The sequence below is a fragment of the Eublepharis macularius genome, chromosome 8 (assembly GCF_028583425.1).
Source record: "Eublepharis macularius isolate TG4126 chromosome 8, MPM_Emac_v1.0, whole genome shotgun sequence".
In the NCBI taxonomy this organism is placed as follows: domain Eukaryota; kingdom Metazoa; phylum Chordata; class Lepidosauria; order Squamata; family Eublepharidae; genus Eublepharis; species Eublepharis macularius.
In genome coordinates this window covers 38,639,032-38,657,380 of record NC_072797.1, presented here as the reverse complement: position 1 = coordinate 38,657,380, position 18,349 = coordinate 38,639,032, and the positions used below count along the sequence as shown (strand labels likewise).

At 43.1% G+C, this 18,349-nt stretch overlaps 1 protein-coding gene across 3 annotated transcripts in view; it reads left to right on the top strand.

The window, feature by feature from the left end:
* Positions 1-293: 293 nt before the first annotated feature.
* Positions 294-18,349, top strand: part of CMYA5 (cardiomyopathy associated 5) — a 71,146-nt gene continuing 53,090 nt past the window's right edge. Inside the window, exons 1-2 of one of the 3 annotated variants that reach the window (XM_054986849.1) lie at positions 294-371; positions 9,602-17,996. In XM_054986849.1, the coding sequence (XP_054842824.1) occupies positions 9,660-17,996 (8,337 nt within the window). In that variant the 5' untranslated portion in view covers positions 294-371; positions 9,602-9,659. Of the gene's footprint in view, positions 372-2,139; positions 2,272-9,601; positions 17,997-18,349 lie in introns of those variants that run through there. The other 2 variants (XM_054986848.1, XM_054986847.1) reach the window with 2 other exon arrangements.

Sequence of the window (18,349 nt, the reverse complement as noted above, 5' to 3'; positions counted from 1 at the left end):
GGTGATGTGAAAAAGCTCTCCTGGAGAACCTGGAGAGCCACTGGGAGTCAGAATAGACAATACTGCCTGAGGCTGCCACCTCCAGGTGGTAGCTGGAGATCTCCTGGAATTACAACTGATCTCCAGGCAACAGAGATCATCTGCCCTGGAGATAATGGCTGCTTTGGATGGTGGAATCTATGGCATGTTACTCTGCTAAGGTCTTTCCCCAGGGTTTACCTCCAAACCTCCAGGAATTTCTCAACTCAGAGCTGGCAATGCAAGTACTGGCCTAGATGGATCAGTGGCCTAACCCAGCCAGCATAAGGCCGCTTTACTTTGATCACTCAACCATAGACCGCTGGTAGGAATTAAGACTACAAGAGAGAGGGGTGAGTATGAGCATACTCTGATAGGCCTCATTTGCTTTGATCTCAATAACTGGTAAGGTTAATAGCAAGTTCTATGTTCAGTGTATATGCTTGCATCCCAGTGTATTACTTATAACACAGAGAGGTTTTTTGTGGCAGTACTACTCACCTTCTGGGGAGGTTCTCCCAAGTCCTGAGGGAGAAATTGGTAGAAAGAAGTCAATGCAACCTTATACATGGATGCCAACACCTTTCTTAAAATAAAAAAGCACTTATAATACATAAAAGGTAACATATTATAATGGTCACTGTGGCTCAGTCTCTGATATTTTATTTATTTATTTACTTTATTTATACCCCACCTTTCTCCCTGAAGTGGTTCACACTGTTCTTTTCTCCTCTAGTTTATCCTCACAACAACCCTGCAAGGCAGGATAAGCTGAGAGTATGTGACTGGCCCAAGTCACCCAGCAGTTTCCATAGCAGAGCAGGGATTTGAATCCAGGTGTCCCTGATCGTAGTTCAACACTCTCTGCTGCACCAGACTGGCTCTCTATATGACAAATAGGAAGGGTGGAATGTGTCTTATCAACAGCAAGCATCCCTGTTATGGTTTGTGCAAATGCTCATTGGGACTGGAAGAGGTGAGCTTCCCACCCATTGCATGGTGGGTATCAGATGTTTGTCTGTTTGAAAAGATACTGCAGAAGAGCAGACAGAATCAGAGTTGGTTGAAATGACTTGGATGGTGCTGGATTCCTCTCTCCCCTTTGGGATCTAATGTGGGGTGGCAGATCTGCTGCCCTGTTGGGTGTACCTCTACATTTGAAAATAAAGCAAACTACAAAAATGCTGTAAATCTCCACCCCCCCCCCAAAAAAAAAGACTGGGTAGCTTCAAGAGTTCTGGAGAACTTGAAAGCTTGCACAATGTGTTGTGTTATTTTGGTTCATCTTAATAAAAGGCATTACATGAACTTTGTTTATGGATAAGTCTCCACTGCTCTCCCTCCTTCAAAGGGAACCTACCCGAGTAAGTGCTAGCCCCTTGAACTTCTCACCACTCAGAGAAAAGGAGGGCATATTACAAAATCAGTTTGGCAGAGGGGGGTGGGGGGGTTGTCTACATTCAGCAGGAAAACACTGCATAAAAGCAGCTTTCCCGATACAATCCAGGTCCAGGTGTGTATCTACATTCAGAACTGGATAACCAAATGGCCAACAGGGCAGCTGCCTTGGCCCCCATACTGGAGGGGTGACTGCCCACGACCCTGCCCCAGCAATTGAGGGAACAGCTGGCTTAGTCTAGGTTCAGGCAGCAGGTTTCACCATTTCACATGGGTCACCCCTTGCTGGGATTCTGGTGGTGGGGGTTGGCATAGCAGGCAGCCCAGGGAGGGTGGCAATGGTTCTTCTGGGCCCCATCCTGGATGTATGCCCATGGCCCTGAATCCCTAAGAATACACGCATATTCCCAACAATTCAATTGGCTGGATTTATCTTTTGATGCTAAAGAGGATACCTAATTGCATCAAGGGATTTGTTTGCAACTCTGCTAGGATTAAGTTCAGTACTTTTGCAGATCTGGCACACGTTGATGTTGACTGTATTGGTCCTAGGAATCAGGTGGTGTTAGGACCCAGCGGTAAGTCCAAGGTGGCGGCAGCAGTTTGATGTTTCAACTTTCCATCATTCTATTTAAAGACTCTCCTGAGTCAGGAAGGTTGAGCTGCTGTAGATGACAGTTTGCTTCGGGCAACCCTAGGGAGGAGCGAGTAGAGGGGAGAAAACACAGCAAGGGACTGGCCTGGGGACAAAATGGAGACTTACTGCAACTCAGTAGACGATGAATCACCTGATGTCTCTGTGGAAGATGAAGAGGAAGATGAAGATGAACCCCAAGGACAGCCACTCACTAAAAGGTGCTGTATTTTCAAAAATGTGCAAGCACAGCATATTGGCTGTCAGCAAGGCCTGGAAGAACTGGGGTAGGGAGAGATGGCTTTGACTCCAGTGCGACATTAAAAGCTTTGAAAGTTTTAAAGTATGAGGGGGAGTTGTCTGATGAATCTGAATGTAGCTAGTTGCGATTTGGATGGAGCTTAGTCTGTGTACCAAAGGCATTTTCTATTTAAAGATCCTGCGCTGTGCCCCTTAGATTGGCATCTCCTCCTGCTCCTCCCTTGCTGGCTGGCTCGGTCATTACATGCCGATCTTCAATTACTGGGGCGGGCGGGGGGGGGGGGGATTGTATATGCATTTGAGAGTGAAATGGTACGATCCTACAAGCAGGCCATTCAGTTAGTTTCCTTAAAATCCCATTAGTCTCTGTGCAGTGAAAGATAGGGGAGAACTTTAAACTCGAAGGATCAATTGCCTTTTATAAAGGCTAGTTTGGTATAGTGGTTAGGAGCGCAGAACTCTAATCTGGAGAACCGGGTTTGATTCCCCACTCCTCCACTTGAAGCCTGCTGGGTGACCTTGGGTCAGTCACAGCTTCCAAGAGCTCTCTCATCCTCATCCACCTCACAAGGTGTTTTGTTGTGGAAATAATAATAACATACTTTGTAACCCGCTCTGAGTGGGTGTTAAGTTGTCCTGAAGGGCAGTATATAATTCAAATGTTATTATTATTATGTTATTAAATGAGGCAGTTTTGTGTGGGTGTGTAGGCTGCAGGCCATTTGGTTTTAGGTGTGTTTTTTGCATGATTTGTTCAGTCCAAGTGCACATTTTCCCTTAAAAAAAAAACCCAGCAGTTAAACTATTTCAGATCGATACTTGCTGGATGCATGGAGGTGATCCAAAGATAAGACCTCTGCATCTAGAGGAAGCGTAATACTGGGAAAGGGGAGAGAACGCTGGCTAGAGTGATGTCTGGCAGAAGTAGGTTCCAGTCATGCCATATTAATTGTGTAAGGTAGAAGGGAGTCTTTTTCCTGCCATTCCCTGGTCCTGTATGATAGTCCCAAGACATCGTTTTCACTGCAAACAGAAGACAATCTTGAAATTCACATGGTCTAAGTAGGAGGTGGAAGATGGTGCAGAGAGATTAACCCTGCACTAGTTTGACAATTGACTCCACTTAGTATCCCCCCCCCCAAGAACAATCCAAGCTTTTAGATTGGTAAAATCTACCGATCACCCAACTTGATCTGCCCTGTTCTGCTGATCTAGGATTCCTCTTGGCTAAGAGGGATTTTCAAAATCACCCGCACTATTTTAATGCTTAAGTGGTTGTATTTTAAATATCTTCATTTGAGCCACAGTGAATGTGAATATGGTGGGTTGTATGAAGGGGCTAAGAGGTAAACAATTGGTTTATTTTACCCCTTGCTAAACTCAGCATTAATAGTCAGTATAATTTGGCAAATTTTAATCAGATGGGAAGGATTATATTTTCAAAACAGAGTCTTCTGACACTCCAAAGCAGCACAAGCCATGGAAAAAATGCACTGTTTGTTTGTTTATGTCATTTATAATCCACCTTTCTCACTGAGACCCAAGGCGGATTACGTCATATGAGATTAGTACAGTCAATATCAAGGATATTTCAATAAACAATGCCATAGTGGATATAAATGCAAGTTTACAAATACATAACGTTAGCAAAAATCCAATTCAGAGATGAGGAAATGCTAAAACAGAGCATAAGCAATTCTAGGATTGACATTAACAACATAGAACTACCCAGTAGGAGCCTACCTAAAACATCAGGTAGTACATAGTAATATATCCTTAAAGCAATAGATAGGATGTAAGACAACATAGTGGTGAAGTCTATGGTCCCTGTCTCTTTAGTGAAGCATCTCTTTGAGACCACCTCCCTACAGTACAGCCCTCCTAGCTGAATAAAAAAGCCCTTTTGAATAATTCAGTTTTGCATCATTTGCGGAAAGAACTTCCAGAGTCCTCTTGCTAATTTGGGTGTGAGACCCTTTCAAGATAGCCAGAATGCACAACTGGCTCTCTACTCCTCAAAGTTTTCCCAATGGAAATTAACACATTGAAACTGAACCTCTGTTAATGTATACAAACACTTAGGGGAGATTTGATTCCTTTTTCTCCAGACAGGTTTCCTCACCTTTCAAGGTTCACTGGAAGCTATTTCTTTAACTAACAGGATTACTGTTCAGGTTCTAGGCTGCTCCTTTAACTCACAAAGCATCTGGTCATAGAACCTTTAAATGAGAGATTGCATGGACCCTTAACAGGGTGCTTTGTATCACTGAAGCAAGTTTTCTTCCTTAACTGGACCCCAAATTCTAACTAACAGACAAATAATAATGCTGTCTAACCTGATACTTTTATCCAGAGCTGCAATTCCCTGTCTGAGGAAAAAGTTTCTCTTTTCACATGCTTGAATGGAGGATGGCTCACCCCCTCCCATCTAGTGGAGTTCCAAAGGCTCTGATTAGTTGACAATCACTTGGATTTGCATAAGGCCAAAATCACAAGGATTCTTCTATCCTGTATGCAGTTGTAAAGGTGGACTTATCTTTTCCTTCATGATAACCCTTACAGGGTTGGATTGGAGTGTCTCTTCCTATTTATGTTGAATTAAACTCCTAAGTATGCACTGGATAGAAAATGCAGCCTTCTCAACAACGTCAAGTTAAGCAACATTTCCAGTGCAAGGTCTCTGGTGAAATATTGTTCAAACATTTCCACATTTCGTCCTTGCGTATAAAACAATATTTTTATCAATATAATATTAAGAACATCTTTTGATTTCCATTAATTATGTATATGCACTTTAAGTAGCCAAACGTATCCCTGTTTATGTAGTTTATACAAGCCAATGGGTATGTCATTAATGGAAATAACTAGTGTGGCCTGATAAATATCTTGGACTTCTCTGGGAAATTATTTCTGAGCTTCTTTTCCCAGTGAGAGTAAGTTATAGTTTTGAAATATAGCTAGTAATTCATCTTCAAGATGATACCAGAGTATGGATTAGGGATGTGAGAGTAGATGCATCAGGCTGTTTTGCAATTCATGCTGCAAAAGTGTATATATGACTCCATTGAACTTGAAGCTGTGCTGTGGACAGAGAATGGAGGATACTGCTGAGAGCAGTGCCGTTGTCCCATTTCCCCCTGTAATGTGTAGCAATATTTACTTGTTTTGTGACATCATCACTTTGCACGTTTCCTTGCCCCCACCCATATTAATGGCTGTTGGTGGTGGACGGTGAGGAAAGATATCACAGCATAGGTAAATGATGCCTCAGATTATGGATAGGGAGAACAGAATGCAAATAATTGACCTACGAGTGCCATTTTTCAGGCATATTTGTGCATCCTGTGTTGTAGTTCTATGATCAGGCATATTATGTTTCTCTTGATTCTACCTTTTTGACTGGCCTATTGGTGTCTTCCAACTCTCTGGCTTCCATACTCTATCCTATTATGTGGCTTGTCCACTAAACTAAATGCTATTCCCGTTCTGAAGAAAACTGATTCAGTATGTCTCAAGATCTTGCTTCTTTCTTGGTTGCTTGCCAAAGCCAAAACTGGCGAGCCTCACATCAACCTACGTTAGAAGGTCTGGTTCATTCAAATAAAATGGAGAAGACACTCCACTGAGGCATGAGACACTGATAGATTACAGCAAGGCTGGGCAATCTGTTCAGCAGTGAACATCGCATTAAAAAAGTGTGAAGATTTGTTGCTATTACTGACCCCAGTCAATATTTCTTCTAGTTAAGTTAAAGCTCTTGCACTTATGTATTGTGAGGGAAGAAGGAGAAGCAGTAGTGGAGTGGAACACTTCTGCTTATATTGCAGCACACATACAATTCCTGCCAAAATGCTTATTTCTAAATATAGTTTTTTTATTTGAGACTCTAAGGAGACCCCCCTCCCAAAAATAATGTCTTGTTTTTATTCAATCTTCAGCCTGGTTTATATTTGAATTAATACCTCCCTGCAGCCTCTATTTATAACTGAAGCACCACATCCTTGGATTAATGCAGAAGGATCTCTATAAGGCTTAAGGCCCTTCTGTAGCTTATGAATTTTAGCAAATGGCACAGACCTGAACCTCACTCATTCCAAGTCACCTCATAAATTTACTCTCCTGCTCATGAATTTATTGCTGGCCATATATGTAAGTGCAGATTCTTGGAATGCCAGCTTCCTCTCTGGCTGCTCATATGCTGTAATAGTTCTGCAGCAAGGAGATCTTTGGTAGCTGTGAGTTTGGCTGCCATCAATCTGCAATTAGAAAAGATACAACTCTGGAACTAATTCCTGACAGTTCATCTTTACAGGCAAGAATCTGAACCAAGATAAAGAATATCAAAAAAATGATTGCCTGTAGCAAGGTTGGTTCAAGGTACAACCTACCAATACTCTCTTCCTGTGCCACTGTCAGCTTGGACCCAATTAGGGATCCCAAGTCTCTTGGTGGGGGCAAGGGATCTCTTGCTCCCCCCTCCTCTTACCTGGCCAGTCGGGGGGCCAGTGGGGGGGAAGGCAGGGAACAGGCCTCCTGGGTATGCTCCTGGGGCGACGCAATGCCCAAATCGGCCTGCTGCAAAGTACGGGAGCAAACTTGGGCCCTGCACAATGATATTACTTCGCGAAAAGACAAATAACAAGGTGTGAGCCGGGTCCGTCCTCTCCTGCCAGGATAGGGTTGCCAGTCTCCTGCTGGGGGTGGAGGATCCCCTGCTCCCACCCTTCACCTGCATTCCTGCTTACCTGCCTAGCAGGGGGGAAAATGCCGCAGTAAGTAGATTTCGGCCTGATTTGGCCTGCTGTAGAGCACAGGAGCACTCCAGGGCTGGTCATGCTGCCCGGGCAGTGCTCCCACGTTCTGCAGCGGCCCAATTTGGGCTGAATTGGGCTGCTACAGACCGCAGGAGCACTCCAAGGCCCGTTGCACCACCCCAGAAGCGCTTCCACGCTCTGCAGTGGCCCGATTCAGGCCAAATCGGGTCCAATTCAGCGTGCTGCGAAGCGCAGGAGCGCTCCCAAGGGTGGCATGTGGCCTGCACAATGACATCACTTCCCGGAAGTAACATCATTGTGCAGACCAGGAGCGTGTGTGTGTGAGAGCAGCAATCAGGAAAGTGCCAAGTCTCTCACCTCCTGCCTGGAGGGTAAGGGAACCTGGTAACTCTACACCAGGAGGGTAAGGGGACCCAGCAACCCTAGATCCAGCTGGTGTTGGCATGGGTCCAGGAGGCAATGCCAACACCTCAAGCATTGCCAGTGGCCGCAAGAGAGTTAAGCCCTATGGTGTGTCAGGCCTGTATCAATGAATGTGGAATTGATTGAGTTAGGAAAGTAGATAGGGGAGATCACTCTGTGTACAGGGAAATATTAGAGTTGCCAGTTCCTTGGTGGGGGCAGGGGATTCCCTGCTCCCAGCCTCTGCCCCTCACCACCACTCACCCAGCCAGTGAGAGGAAAATGCCTGGGAGGCAAAAACCTCCCAGGGCCAGCTCACAGCGGGAAAATGTCTGCTCAGGAGTACACACGTGCAACAAAATCATCAAGGTAAGTGCCAGGTTCCCCCCTTCTACCGGGAGGGTAAGGAGACTTAGCAACCCTAGAAAATAGAGTCTGAGGGAAGAGCTACAGGAAGTCACTCAGCAGAGAAGCGGAGAGAGTTCAGGGGTTGCAAGCAGATTTGTTTAATAAAGACCTTTCCTTATTACTCCTGCCTGACTGTCAATTAATCACTACCTCATTTGAAGCAGGCCCCTTACTCATTATGGCACTGGGCCCAGGCAGTCATTTGGGTAGCTGCTGGAGGACCAGACCTGGCCTGCTGGAACCATGAGGACATTTTCTGACATGAGCAGTGACAACAAACATCCCAGTAGCAATTCTGTCCTTTGTTTGAAAATAAATTATCCTAGTCAGACTATGGGCTGGTGAAAAATGTTGAAAGAAACCGTGAAGAAGGGAAGAACTGGAATGCCAGACTGGCTCTGCAGAAGTGCTCCACCCCTTAATTTGCCCCAGCCTCACCCCCGGCAGAGGAAAGTGGAAAGAACCAGCTGGAAGAAGGAAGATGCCATAGTGTCCTCCTTGCCTGCCCACCTAGCCCCACTCCACCATGACTTGTCCTGACTAGATGCCTAAGGCAAGTGGCTGGCATCTCTGGAAGCTTTAGGGGCAGGTGGGATGTGTGTGGAAATGACATCAAGCAATGTGTGATGTCACATTGCCCAAAACCCCAGATGAGACATGTCTGGCTGTCCCCAAAAACTCCATAGTATTTACCATCGAGTCTTCGGGGATGTCCAGAGCATCCTCTACATGCTTGTCACATCCAGGGTTTGGGGTAGAAATGACATCACACATTGCACAATGTCATTTGAGGCCTCGGACCTTTTCCTGCTGATCTGAGGAGCAGGGGCAGGAAGACAGATCCCCAGCAGAAGTGTGCCTGCTAGAAGTAGGCAACTGGTAAGCCTACAGGTGGCACTTTTCACACGTGTGACTGAGCTGAGCTGGGCAGTGCATTTTCCACACTCTGAGTAGTTCAGAAGGCTCTGCCTAAGTAGTGGGGGCTGAGGAAAGGGAGATTCCCAGGACATTGGCTTACTAGAAAAAGCCCCAACGGCTATGATGGCTATTGTTGCAGTAAAGTAATGGGTTAGGTTCTCTCACAAACAGCTTTATCCAATTAATAAGTGCTCCCCTTCCGCCTGTGCTTTCTTGTGGATTTCTTGCAGAGACTTTGGTGAGGGAGAAGTGACTTTCAGACTGCGTCAAGTCAGCCAATTAATAGCAAGATAGGGAGGTAGGAAGGGGAAGCAGCTGTGTAATTTTCACAGGGGCTAACCAGAATCTGCTTCTCCCAGAAACAGGAAGAAGCAGTGGCTTGTTTTGAGCTCAATTCACTTGGCGAGTTTGCATGTGAGGTATTATTGTGGTTCTACAGAGGGCTGGCCATTTAAGGTATGCATGCTTGGTCGTACCTTCAAAATCATCAGGGAAAAGGGCAGGTCATACATACCAGATGATTGTGTCCCCTCCCCCTCCAATTAACTCATTCTAGAGTTGGCACCAAGATGACTAAGGAATATTTCCCAGACTTTAAATCTAATATTCAGGTCATGTAAGTAGAATAAGACTTATGTCTGTTGTGTACCACTTTATAGCAGGTTTTTTTTTTACTCTTTTTATAAAATCATACTTACTACATGAAGTTAATGCTTGATCTTAATCTTTTTGTTTTTACTTTGTTGTTGAGAAGATTAACATTTAGTCTTATCTTTTGTTTCCTTAGCAGCTTAAAAAACCTTAACCAGAGCAGTGGAAGGGGAAAAACTAAGTCACCTGATGAAATGGATATTGTTCAAAGTGAAGACAGTGGATTGACATGGGAGACCAGTTCAAGCCGATGTTCCACATCCCAAGCCTCAGAAACTAGTGCAACATCTGGTATTTATAGTATGGACAACTCATACATGGATTCTCCTCCAGGGAAATTCATGGATGAAGAAAAGACAGCACAGAAAACAAGTAACTCATTAGAACAGATGCCGTCATTTCCAAATCAAAATACACACATGGGCAGTAAAAAAGAAGCGCTTTCTGTAAAGCACATGCAAGTAACATGTGAAACAAAAGAACTGGATCCTGCTGATCCACATTCGTGGCCCTTTCAAGTACAACCATCAAAGATTAAAGACTATTTGATACAAATCACACAGGATGTGGAGAATCCACTGTCAGAAGAAAAAGAAAATAATTTGAAAAAAAAGGGTGAGTTGCCACTCAAAGGGACAGTAAGAGCACGGATTGAGCAGATCACTGCAGTGTTAGAAGAGAGAAATAAAAAGATTTTCCGGAGAGTGAGTGGAAAAGATTTGCCTTCAAATAGCATCAGGAAGCCAAAAGAACCACCAAAAATATGTTCAAGGCAAGGCATTTCTGTATCTTTAAGGCATATTGAAAGAGATACCAGGGATAAGAATAACAAGAAGGAAATTCTACGTTATAATCTGAAGCCTGTGCAGACAAACATTTCAAAGCCTGGTGTATCTGCTTTCTATAAAAAAGATGAGAGAAAAACAAGAAAACCTGTTCCGTCAGAAACTTTAAATAAAGAGAAACCATCACCCATTCTGATGCCCCTCACTGACAAAGTCAATAAGCTGGGTAATGAATCATATTCACTTGTAACCCAAACATCAGTGTCAGGACATGCAGGATTCGATCCATCAGATCATCAGTACAAAATGGTGAAAAAAGCAAAATCTTTTCTCCCTGATCCAGTTTCTGTTATGTCAGAAAAGTCATCCAGCCTTGCTGATGAAACAGAGAAACAGACAATGGAGCAATACCTCCCAATGGCCACAGAAGTTCCTCATATCTCAGAAGCACCAAGTTCCACATTAGACAGGGAAACAGCTCAGCCATGCCCGGCCATTTGTGAAGTGGAGAACCAGATGGATTCAACTGCAGGTGTGCTATCAGAATCTGCAGCTCAGGATGTACCGTATCCAAATATTATGAAGCCTGAAGCTGTTCAGAAGGAACATGAACATTCTCTTCCAGCTGAGACTGGACGCCAAAATATTGAACTGCATCCTTCACAACTAGAGATGAAAGATTTGGCTTTGTTGCATTCTGCTAAAGAAACTGGGAGGCAAGTCATTACTCCTTATTCACTTGCAGAGTCTTCACTTGAAGAGGCAGAACCACCACCTTCTGTTATGGAAACAGAAAGACAAGAAATGAAGCCTTTGGAGGTAGAATATTTAAAGGCAGATGCACAGAAACAACCAGCCACAAAGTTAGAAACAGAGCCAGACCACCGACGTGTGCTGCCTTCAGTGGAAGAGTCAGAGACCAAAGAGGTAGAAACATCACCTGAAGAGACAGAACCACCACCTTCCGTTATGGAAACAGAAAAACAAGAAATGAAGCCGTTGGAGGTAGAATATTTAAAGGCAGATGCACAGAAACAACCAGCCACAAAGTTAGAAACACAGCCAGACCACCGACGTGTGCTGCCTTCAGTGGAAGAGTCAGAGACTAAAGAGGTAGAAACATCACCTGAAGAGACAGAACCACCACCTTCTGTTATGGAAACAGAAAAACAAGAAATGAAGCCTTTGGAGGTAGAATATTTAAAGGCAGATGCACAGAAACAACCAGCCACAAAGTTAGAAACAGAGCCAGATCACCGACATGTGCTGCCTTCAGTGGAAGAGTCAGAGACCAAAGAGGTAGAAACATCACCTGAAGAGACAGAACCACCACCTTCTGTTATGGAAACAGAAAAACAAGAAATGAAGCCTTTGGAGGTAGAATATTTAAAGGCAGATGCACAGAAACAACCAACCACAAAGTTAGAAACAGAGCCAGATCACCGACATGTGCTGCCTTCAGTGGAAGAGTCAGAGACCAAAGAGGTAGAAACATCACCTTTAGAGACAGAACCACCACCTTCTGTTATGGAAACAGAAAGACAAGAAATGAAGCCTTTGGAGGTAGAATATTTAAAGGCAGATGCACAGAAACAACCAGCCACAAAGTTAGAAACACAGCCAGACCACCGACGTGTGCTGCCTTCAGTGGAAGAGTCAGAGACCAAAGAGGTAGAAACATCACCTGAAGAGACAGAACCACCACCTTCTGTTATGGAAACAGAAAGACAAGAAATGAAGCCTTTGGAGGTAGAATATTTAAAGGCAGATGCACAGAAACAACCAACCACAAAGTTAGAAACACAGCCAGATCACCGACGTGTGCTGCCTTCAGTGGAAGAGTCAGAGACCAAAGAGGTAGAAACATCACCTGAAGAGACAGAACCACCACCTTCTGTTATGGAAACAGAAAGACAAGAAATGAAGCCTTTGGAGGTAGAATATTTAAAGGCAGATGCACAGAAACAACCAGCCACAAAGTTAGAAACTGAGCCAGACCACCGACATGTGCTGCATTCAGTGGAAGAGTTAAAGACTAGAGATGTAGAAATATTACCTGATTTATCTTCTACAGATCACAGAACAGAAATACAGGAACAGCAAAGTGTAGAACACTTTGGACTTCCACAGATCCCGCATTTTATGGGTGAAACAGAGAAAGAAGAGACAGAACAATTGGGATTGAATTTAGAAAAGCAGGATGTTCTGATGCAAACACCTGTTACTGTATCACTACAGCCAAAATTTCAAGAAGTATCTTATCCAAGAGATAAAGCAGAAAATCAGACAATACAGCTAGAAATTCAGCATCTAGATTCGTTACTCCCCATTCCCACTGCGCAGAGTGAAGAAGTTCACCAACACAGTGTACTGATAGTACAGTCGGAAAGTGAACAGCCAGTTATTTCTGAACCCATAAAGACTCTGCAGGGAACAGCATACGCAGAACGATCACATCTCAGAGAAGACACAGAAGCACGTGCACACTCGCCTACTGAAATATGCGACAAGACTTCAGAACAGCTACTACCTATTTCATCTCTTCTTACTGACAATGTAGAAAAGCAGGAAACTCAGCCATCTTCACTAGCAACTGCAATACCTCAGTCAGAACAGACACACTCTATTTTACCATACCCAGCTGAACAAATGGAGACACAAGACAATCTTCTGTGTTCTCCCGAGAAAGCAACTTTGAGCTCAGAAGTGCCACTTCTCACTGTGGCTATCCAAAATGCTGATGCAACAAAGCTGGAAATTCAGCCAGACTCAACCACAAAAGCCCCATCTGAAGAATTAGCGTCTCTTTCAAGAGAGTCTGTTGTTGCTGAAGATAAGACAATTCAGCCTGATTTGCCTCTATCTGCTGAACCTCCTTCTGAAGCATCTGTTCGGCTACAAGAAGTAGCAAAGTTAGAAAATCATACCTCTCCTTCTATAAAAACAAATCTGCATTCTGAAGTTCAGGATGCATCACATCACATGGGAGAGGAAGGCCAGGAAGGAGGCCACCATTTGTTTACGACAACACAGCTTGAGATGAAACCTTCAGTTGCATTTGAAACAGAAAACCAAAATATTAAAACAAATAACTCGATACCATCCCAGCTGGAGATGGAACCAACAATTGCACTGAGTTGTTTTGATGAAGCAGATGATAATATTATGCACCAATCCATTGCTGAACCTTCACACCCAGATTCATTGTGTCCTGTGCATATGCCAGAAAAGCAAGAGAGAGTACCATTGGAGATGGAAGAAACTCCTCATCTACTATCATCTATAAGTCTTCAAAAGGAATCAAATATTTCACACTCAGTGGAAGAAATGGTGATAAATGGAATCCAGCTTCATTCGCCTGCAAGTGCAGAAGATTTATCTGAGACAGTTTGTTCAGCAGATCTACAAGATAATGTCAACTTTTCAACAAGGCCAGCAGCCCCAGATTCAAGATTGTTATATACACCAAACTCTGAAGCAATGACATGTGACATTGAAGCACCTGAATTGGAACATGTGGCAAAGCAACTTACTCAGGCTGCAGTTGCAAAATTGGAGCCATCCTATGTGCAGGTATTGGAATCTGTGTCTGAATCAAGAAAAGATTTTGATGTGCCTTTACCAGCGTTAGGTGCTGAGGAAGGAGACAGATTTGTGACTCCAAGGTCTGACCAGGACCATCTAATTTTATCAGATGCAGAAGGAAAAGAAGCTGAACATTATTCATCTGTAACTCCAACATCTACTGCTGCCCCTGAACCACAAGGAAGTCAAAGGTATTCATCTAATGAGGCTTCCAAACAATCTCCGATGATTTCATCATTCTTTGTAGGTGACACACAGTCTCTAGTAAGCTCTGTCCTACCTCCAGAACAATCATATTTTCTTTTGTCAGATCATAATAAAAAAGAAGAGAAAGAAGAAAATCAATCCCTTTCCCCTGAAAAACCAGAAACATTTCCAGAGGAGCTGGTGTCCATTACAGCCTTCCTCAAGGGTGAAACAAAGGAAGAGCCCCTTCATTCATCTGGGGTTGTAAAAATTATGTCCGAAGAATCAAAGTCTATATTAGAAGATTTTGCTTCTGAAGCAGTAAAAGAAATAGCTACTTCTTTCCCCCTAGTTTCTGAAGAGTGCCTTTCAAAAGAAACTTCTTTGCCGTTTGTTGTTGATACAGCAGAAGAACAGAATTGGTCTCATTCTCTGCTGACTAAAGAGTCAAAGCAACTGGCTGCTGAAGAAGAAGATGCAGAAGATGATCAATCTCATTTACTTTCTACTACACAGTCTGAGAGAAAGAATGAGGCTATCCAGCTATGCTGCCCTGTAACAGCACAGCTGGAGCTAGAAGGCAGGACATTATTGAATTCTAATAAAGGGATCAGCAAGCAGGAGATACCTCAACATTTACTTTCCACTGTTCAGTCAGCACCTGTATACCAGGAATTATTGTATCACAAGGAGGAAAGAGGTAACCAAGAGAGGATAGCTTTGGAGACTGAACATTCAAAGTTCCTACAGTCGCCAGTTTTGCAACAGGAGTCAGAACACACAGATATATTGCAGCCAACAAAAGAAATGGAGAGGGAAACAATTCAGCTTTGTTCATCTGCAGCTGTTCAAGATTTATCCCAGCCTGCTAGTGAGAAGGGCACACTGGAGTTTCAGGGCTACTTGCCTAAAACTGCAGAAGTGGATTTTGGAGTTTCTAAGTCATCAGAATCTACGGATGAAGCACAGAAAAAAGAAATCCAGCTACCAAGGCTTGAAGCTGAAGAGTTAGACTACAATCAACTGGCTTCATCACTCCTCACCGATATAATGGAGAAGCAAGGAATTTGTTCACATTCCCCAGAAGCCTCTGTTTCAGCGGTACTGGGACAATCAAACTCTGCTTTGATGGATTTTACTGAAAAAGCTAAAAAGCCAGAAGTCCAGCCTTGTCCTGAGACACTGGCAACAGAAGAGCCGTTGTCCATTGCTGCATTCCTCCTTTCTGAGGCAAAAGAAATGCAAACTTCTTTTCTTAAGACTGCAAAAGAAGAGAATCGAGAGACTCAACTTCCTTTCAAAGAACCTGATCTGTTGGTAGAGGGATCCAAAAGTGGTTCAGCCTGGACTCTTGAGACTGATGTCGCAATTAAGAAGGAAATTCAGTCTTCTCAGACAGAGTTTGAAACAGAACAGCTTTCTCGTGAACTTCAAGCAGAGGTTACTGACCAAGATAACAGAGAAAATATCTGTAATATTCCCATAATACCTAACTTAATCTTGAATGAGCCTTCTGATATTGTACTACAAGAACCAATGAATGATACTCAGCCATGGTCAGCAGACTCTGATCAAACTACCAGTAAGTCTATTGTAATCAGCACTGAAAATATTTCAGAAAGTGAAGACATAAAGCATTTACCTCAGACAAACATAACTTGGGAAGAGCCTGAAAACTACTTACAAAAAGAGAAGGAATTAAAAGATAATGAAAAACCAAGAAAAAATAGCACAGCTACTCCAGAACTTGATCAAGGAAAAGACGCATCCAGTAATCCTGAAGATCATGAGACAGGGAATCTTGATATCCCTCCACTTGCTTCTTCAGTTGATAAAGAAGAAGATACGCACATGCCGGAGAAATTAAAAGATTTGGAAACGGTTTCCACCCTGAAAACCAAACCGTTTCATCTAATTGAAAATTCAATTGTTGATCAGAGAACTTCAACATGTAAACCAGGTACAAAAACTTCAGACAGCTTAAAAACAGCCAACTTTGAAAATAAAGAAAGTGAATTAAAAGAACTTGTTAGAGAAACAGATGTTCAGGGTAGTATAAATAATGAAAAGGAAATTTTAACTGTTCCAGAAAACGAAAATGATGGTATTTTAAATGCCGCTGGTTTGGATTATTTTGGAAAGCATACCATGACTGACAACAGCTCCTTCACCCAAACAGGAAAAGAGCAATCTGATCAAGTAGAGCAGAGGCCAGTTGATATTACAAAGGAAAATGCTGAGGAAACCACATCTCCAGCTGCAAGCTTAGAAAATATTTTAGAGTTTTCTTTACTAGAAAGCAAACTGGATGAAACTTTTAATGGTGTGATAAGGAAAGAAAAAGTAACAACTCACAAAGACATTTCAAAGGTATTAAATGAAGATAAACGGCTTGATTCTGTTAAGAAAAATGATAAAAATATAGAGGAGGAACTGAACTTAGTAGGTGTGCCTTTATTTAACACTGAAAAAGGCATCTTATCCCAACCTCCATTAACCCCCTTCCCAAACACTACAGTTGACCCTCAGCTTATAGCAGGGCAGTCCGCTGAGGCATCTTGGAACAGGGATCTGTATGAAAAAGCAGAGGAAGATCGCTGTAAATATCCATCTGATGAAAACATTAAGGATACTGATGTGCCTTTTCATAGAAAACTTGATGCCCCAGATGATGAAATTGCACCTTACTTTGAAAGAGGCATCCCTAAAGATGATAGTTCAAATAACTTGGAAGATTCCCAAGCGGAAAAAGTTCTGAAGAACCAGCATGTTAAAGAAGAACCAAGAGTCTTGCAAGGTGCATATGAATCACATAAAAAAGAATGTGAGTCTGTTTGCATTCCAGCTGAAGCAACTGCTCAAGCAGGACTCTTGTCATCAAGAGAAATTGTTAAGGGGATGAATGATGGCTTGACAGCGGGGCCAGCAGAGATTGCAAATTATGTAAGAGCTGTGACTTGTAAGCCAACACATGCAATACCCTTTGGAGGAAGGTCCTATCTCACAGGTGCAACCAGTGATGAGAGCAGTCAGGACAGAGTAGAAGAATCCCCCTCTTCAGAAACAAGCCAGGTGTTGCCAGAGGAAACGAGCGATGAGGAGTCTAGTCCAATACTGGATTATGCAGCAAGTGTTTATCAAAAGGAAGCCTTCGTGCAAGATGAATCAAAAGATGTTACTTGTCTTGCAACTGACCAAACCCAGCCATCTGAAATAACAGAAGATGGTGTAGTAGATAATGACATGGTAAGAAAACCTGTTGAAGAAGGTGCTCAGTTTCATGAAGCATGCCACCATGTTAGCCCTCAAAGTGAAGAACAGTTCGTTTCAGTCCTTGAGCCTATGGCACAAGGCACATATGCTTTAAATCATGAACATCTGTCATCTTGGGACCTTGAAGATCAACCTTATGAAAAAAGTGTTGGAGAAAATATTGCCAGTGATCTCGCTAAGCACAACAGAGAAGATACAAGCCAACAACTTTCAGCATCTGAAGCAAAATCTGAGAAAGCATTTGGGGAATTTGACTTCACACTTTTGTCTCATGATTTTGAATCTTATCCATTATACTCAATAAAAGAGGAAGAATACAGTGATGATGACGATCTGGCTGAGCTCATGGAATATGAAATGGTTACACAAGATGATGTTTTTCAAGAAGAAACACCCTCAGAGGTAGCTCATGAAGAGCTGCTGTTTGGCGACAGGAAATCTTTAGAGCACATTAGCGATAGTTGTGAATTTGTAAGTGAAAAAGAAGCCAATACGTATGCTGAAGAAGAAGAGTTGATGGGTCTAGAAAAGCTACCAAAGAATGTTACAGAAAGTGAGGTTCTGCTGAGAAAAACAGAGCTGGCACAATTAGAGAACTATTGCTGTGAGTGCAAATGTCCCATATCTGCTGATGGCAAGCTTTGGGGAGAGCATAAAGACCATAGTGTGACAAACTTGGACACAGGTGTGACTGAATTAAAGGTAAGTGGCTAACATTTTAGAATTTCTGCCCAGCATTCCCACTGTGTTCTCATTTGGCATTGATAGTTGGTTGAGGATGCTTCACTGGAATATACGCAAGCTCCGCAGAAGAGCAAATAATTGTTAGAGACTTAATAAAAGCTGCACTTACCATGATATTTGGATTCAGTTGGGGCCCAAAGTGGCATACAAGGTGGTTCTACTTTCCTCCATTTTTTCCTGACAACAACAACCCTATGAGGTGGGTTAGGCTTAGAGACAGTAACTTGCCCAAGGTCACCCACTGCATTTCCATGGCGGAGTGTGGATTTGAACCCAGATCCTAGTCTGACACTCTATCTACTAAACCCTGC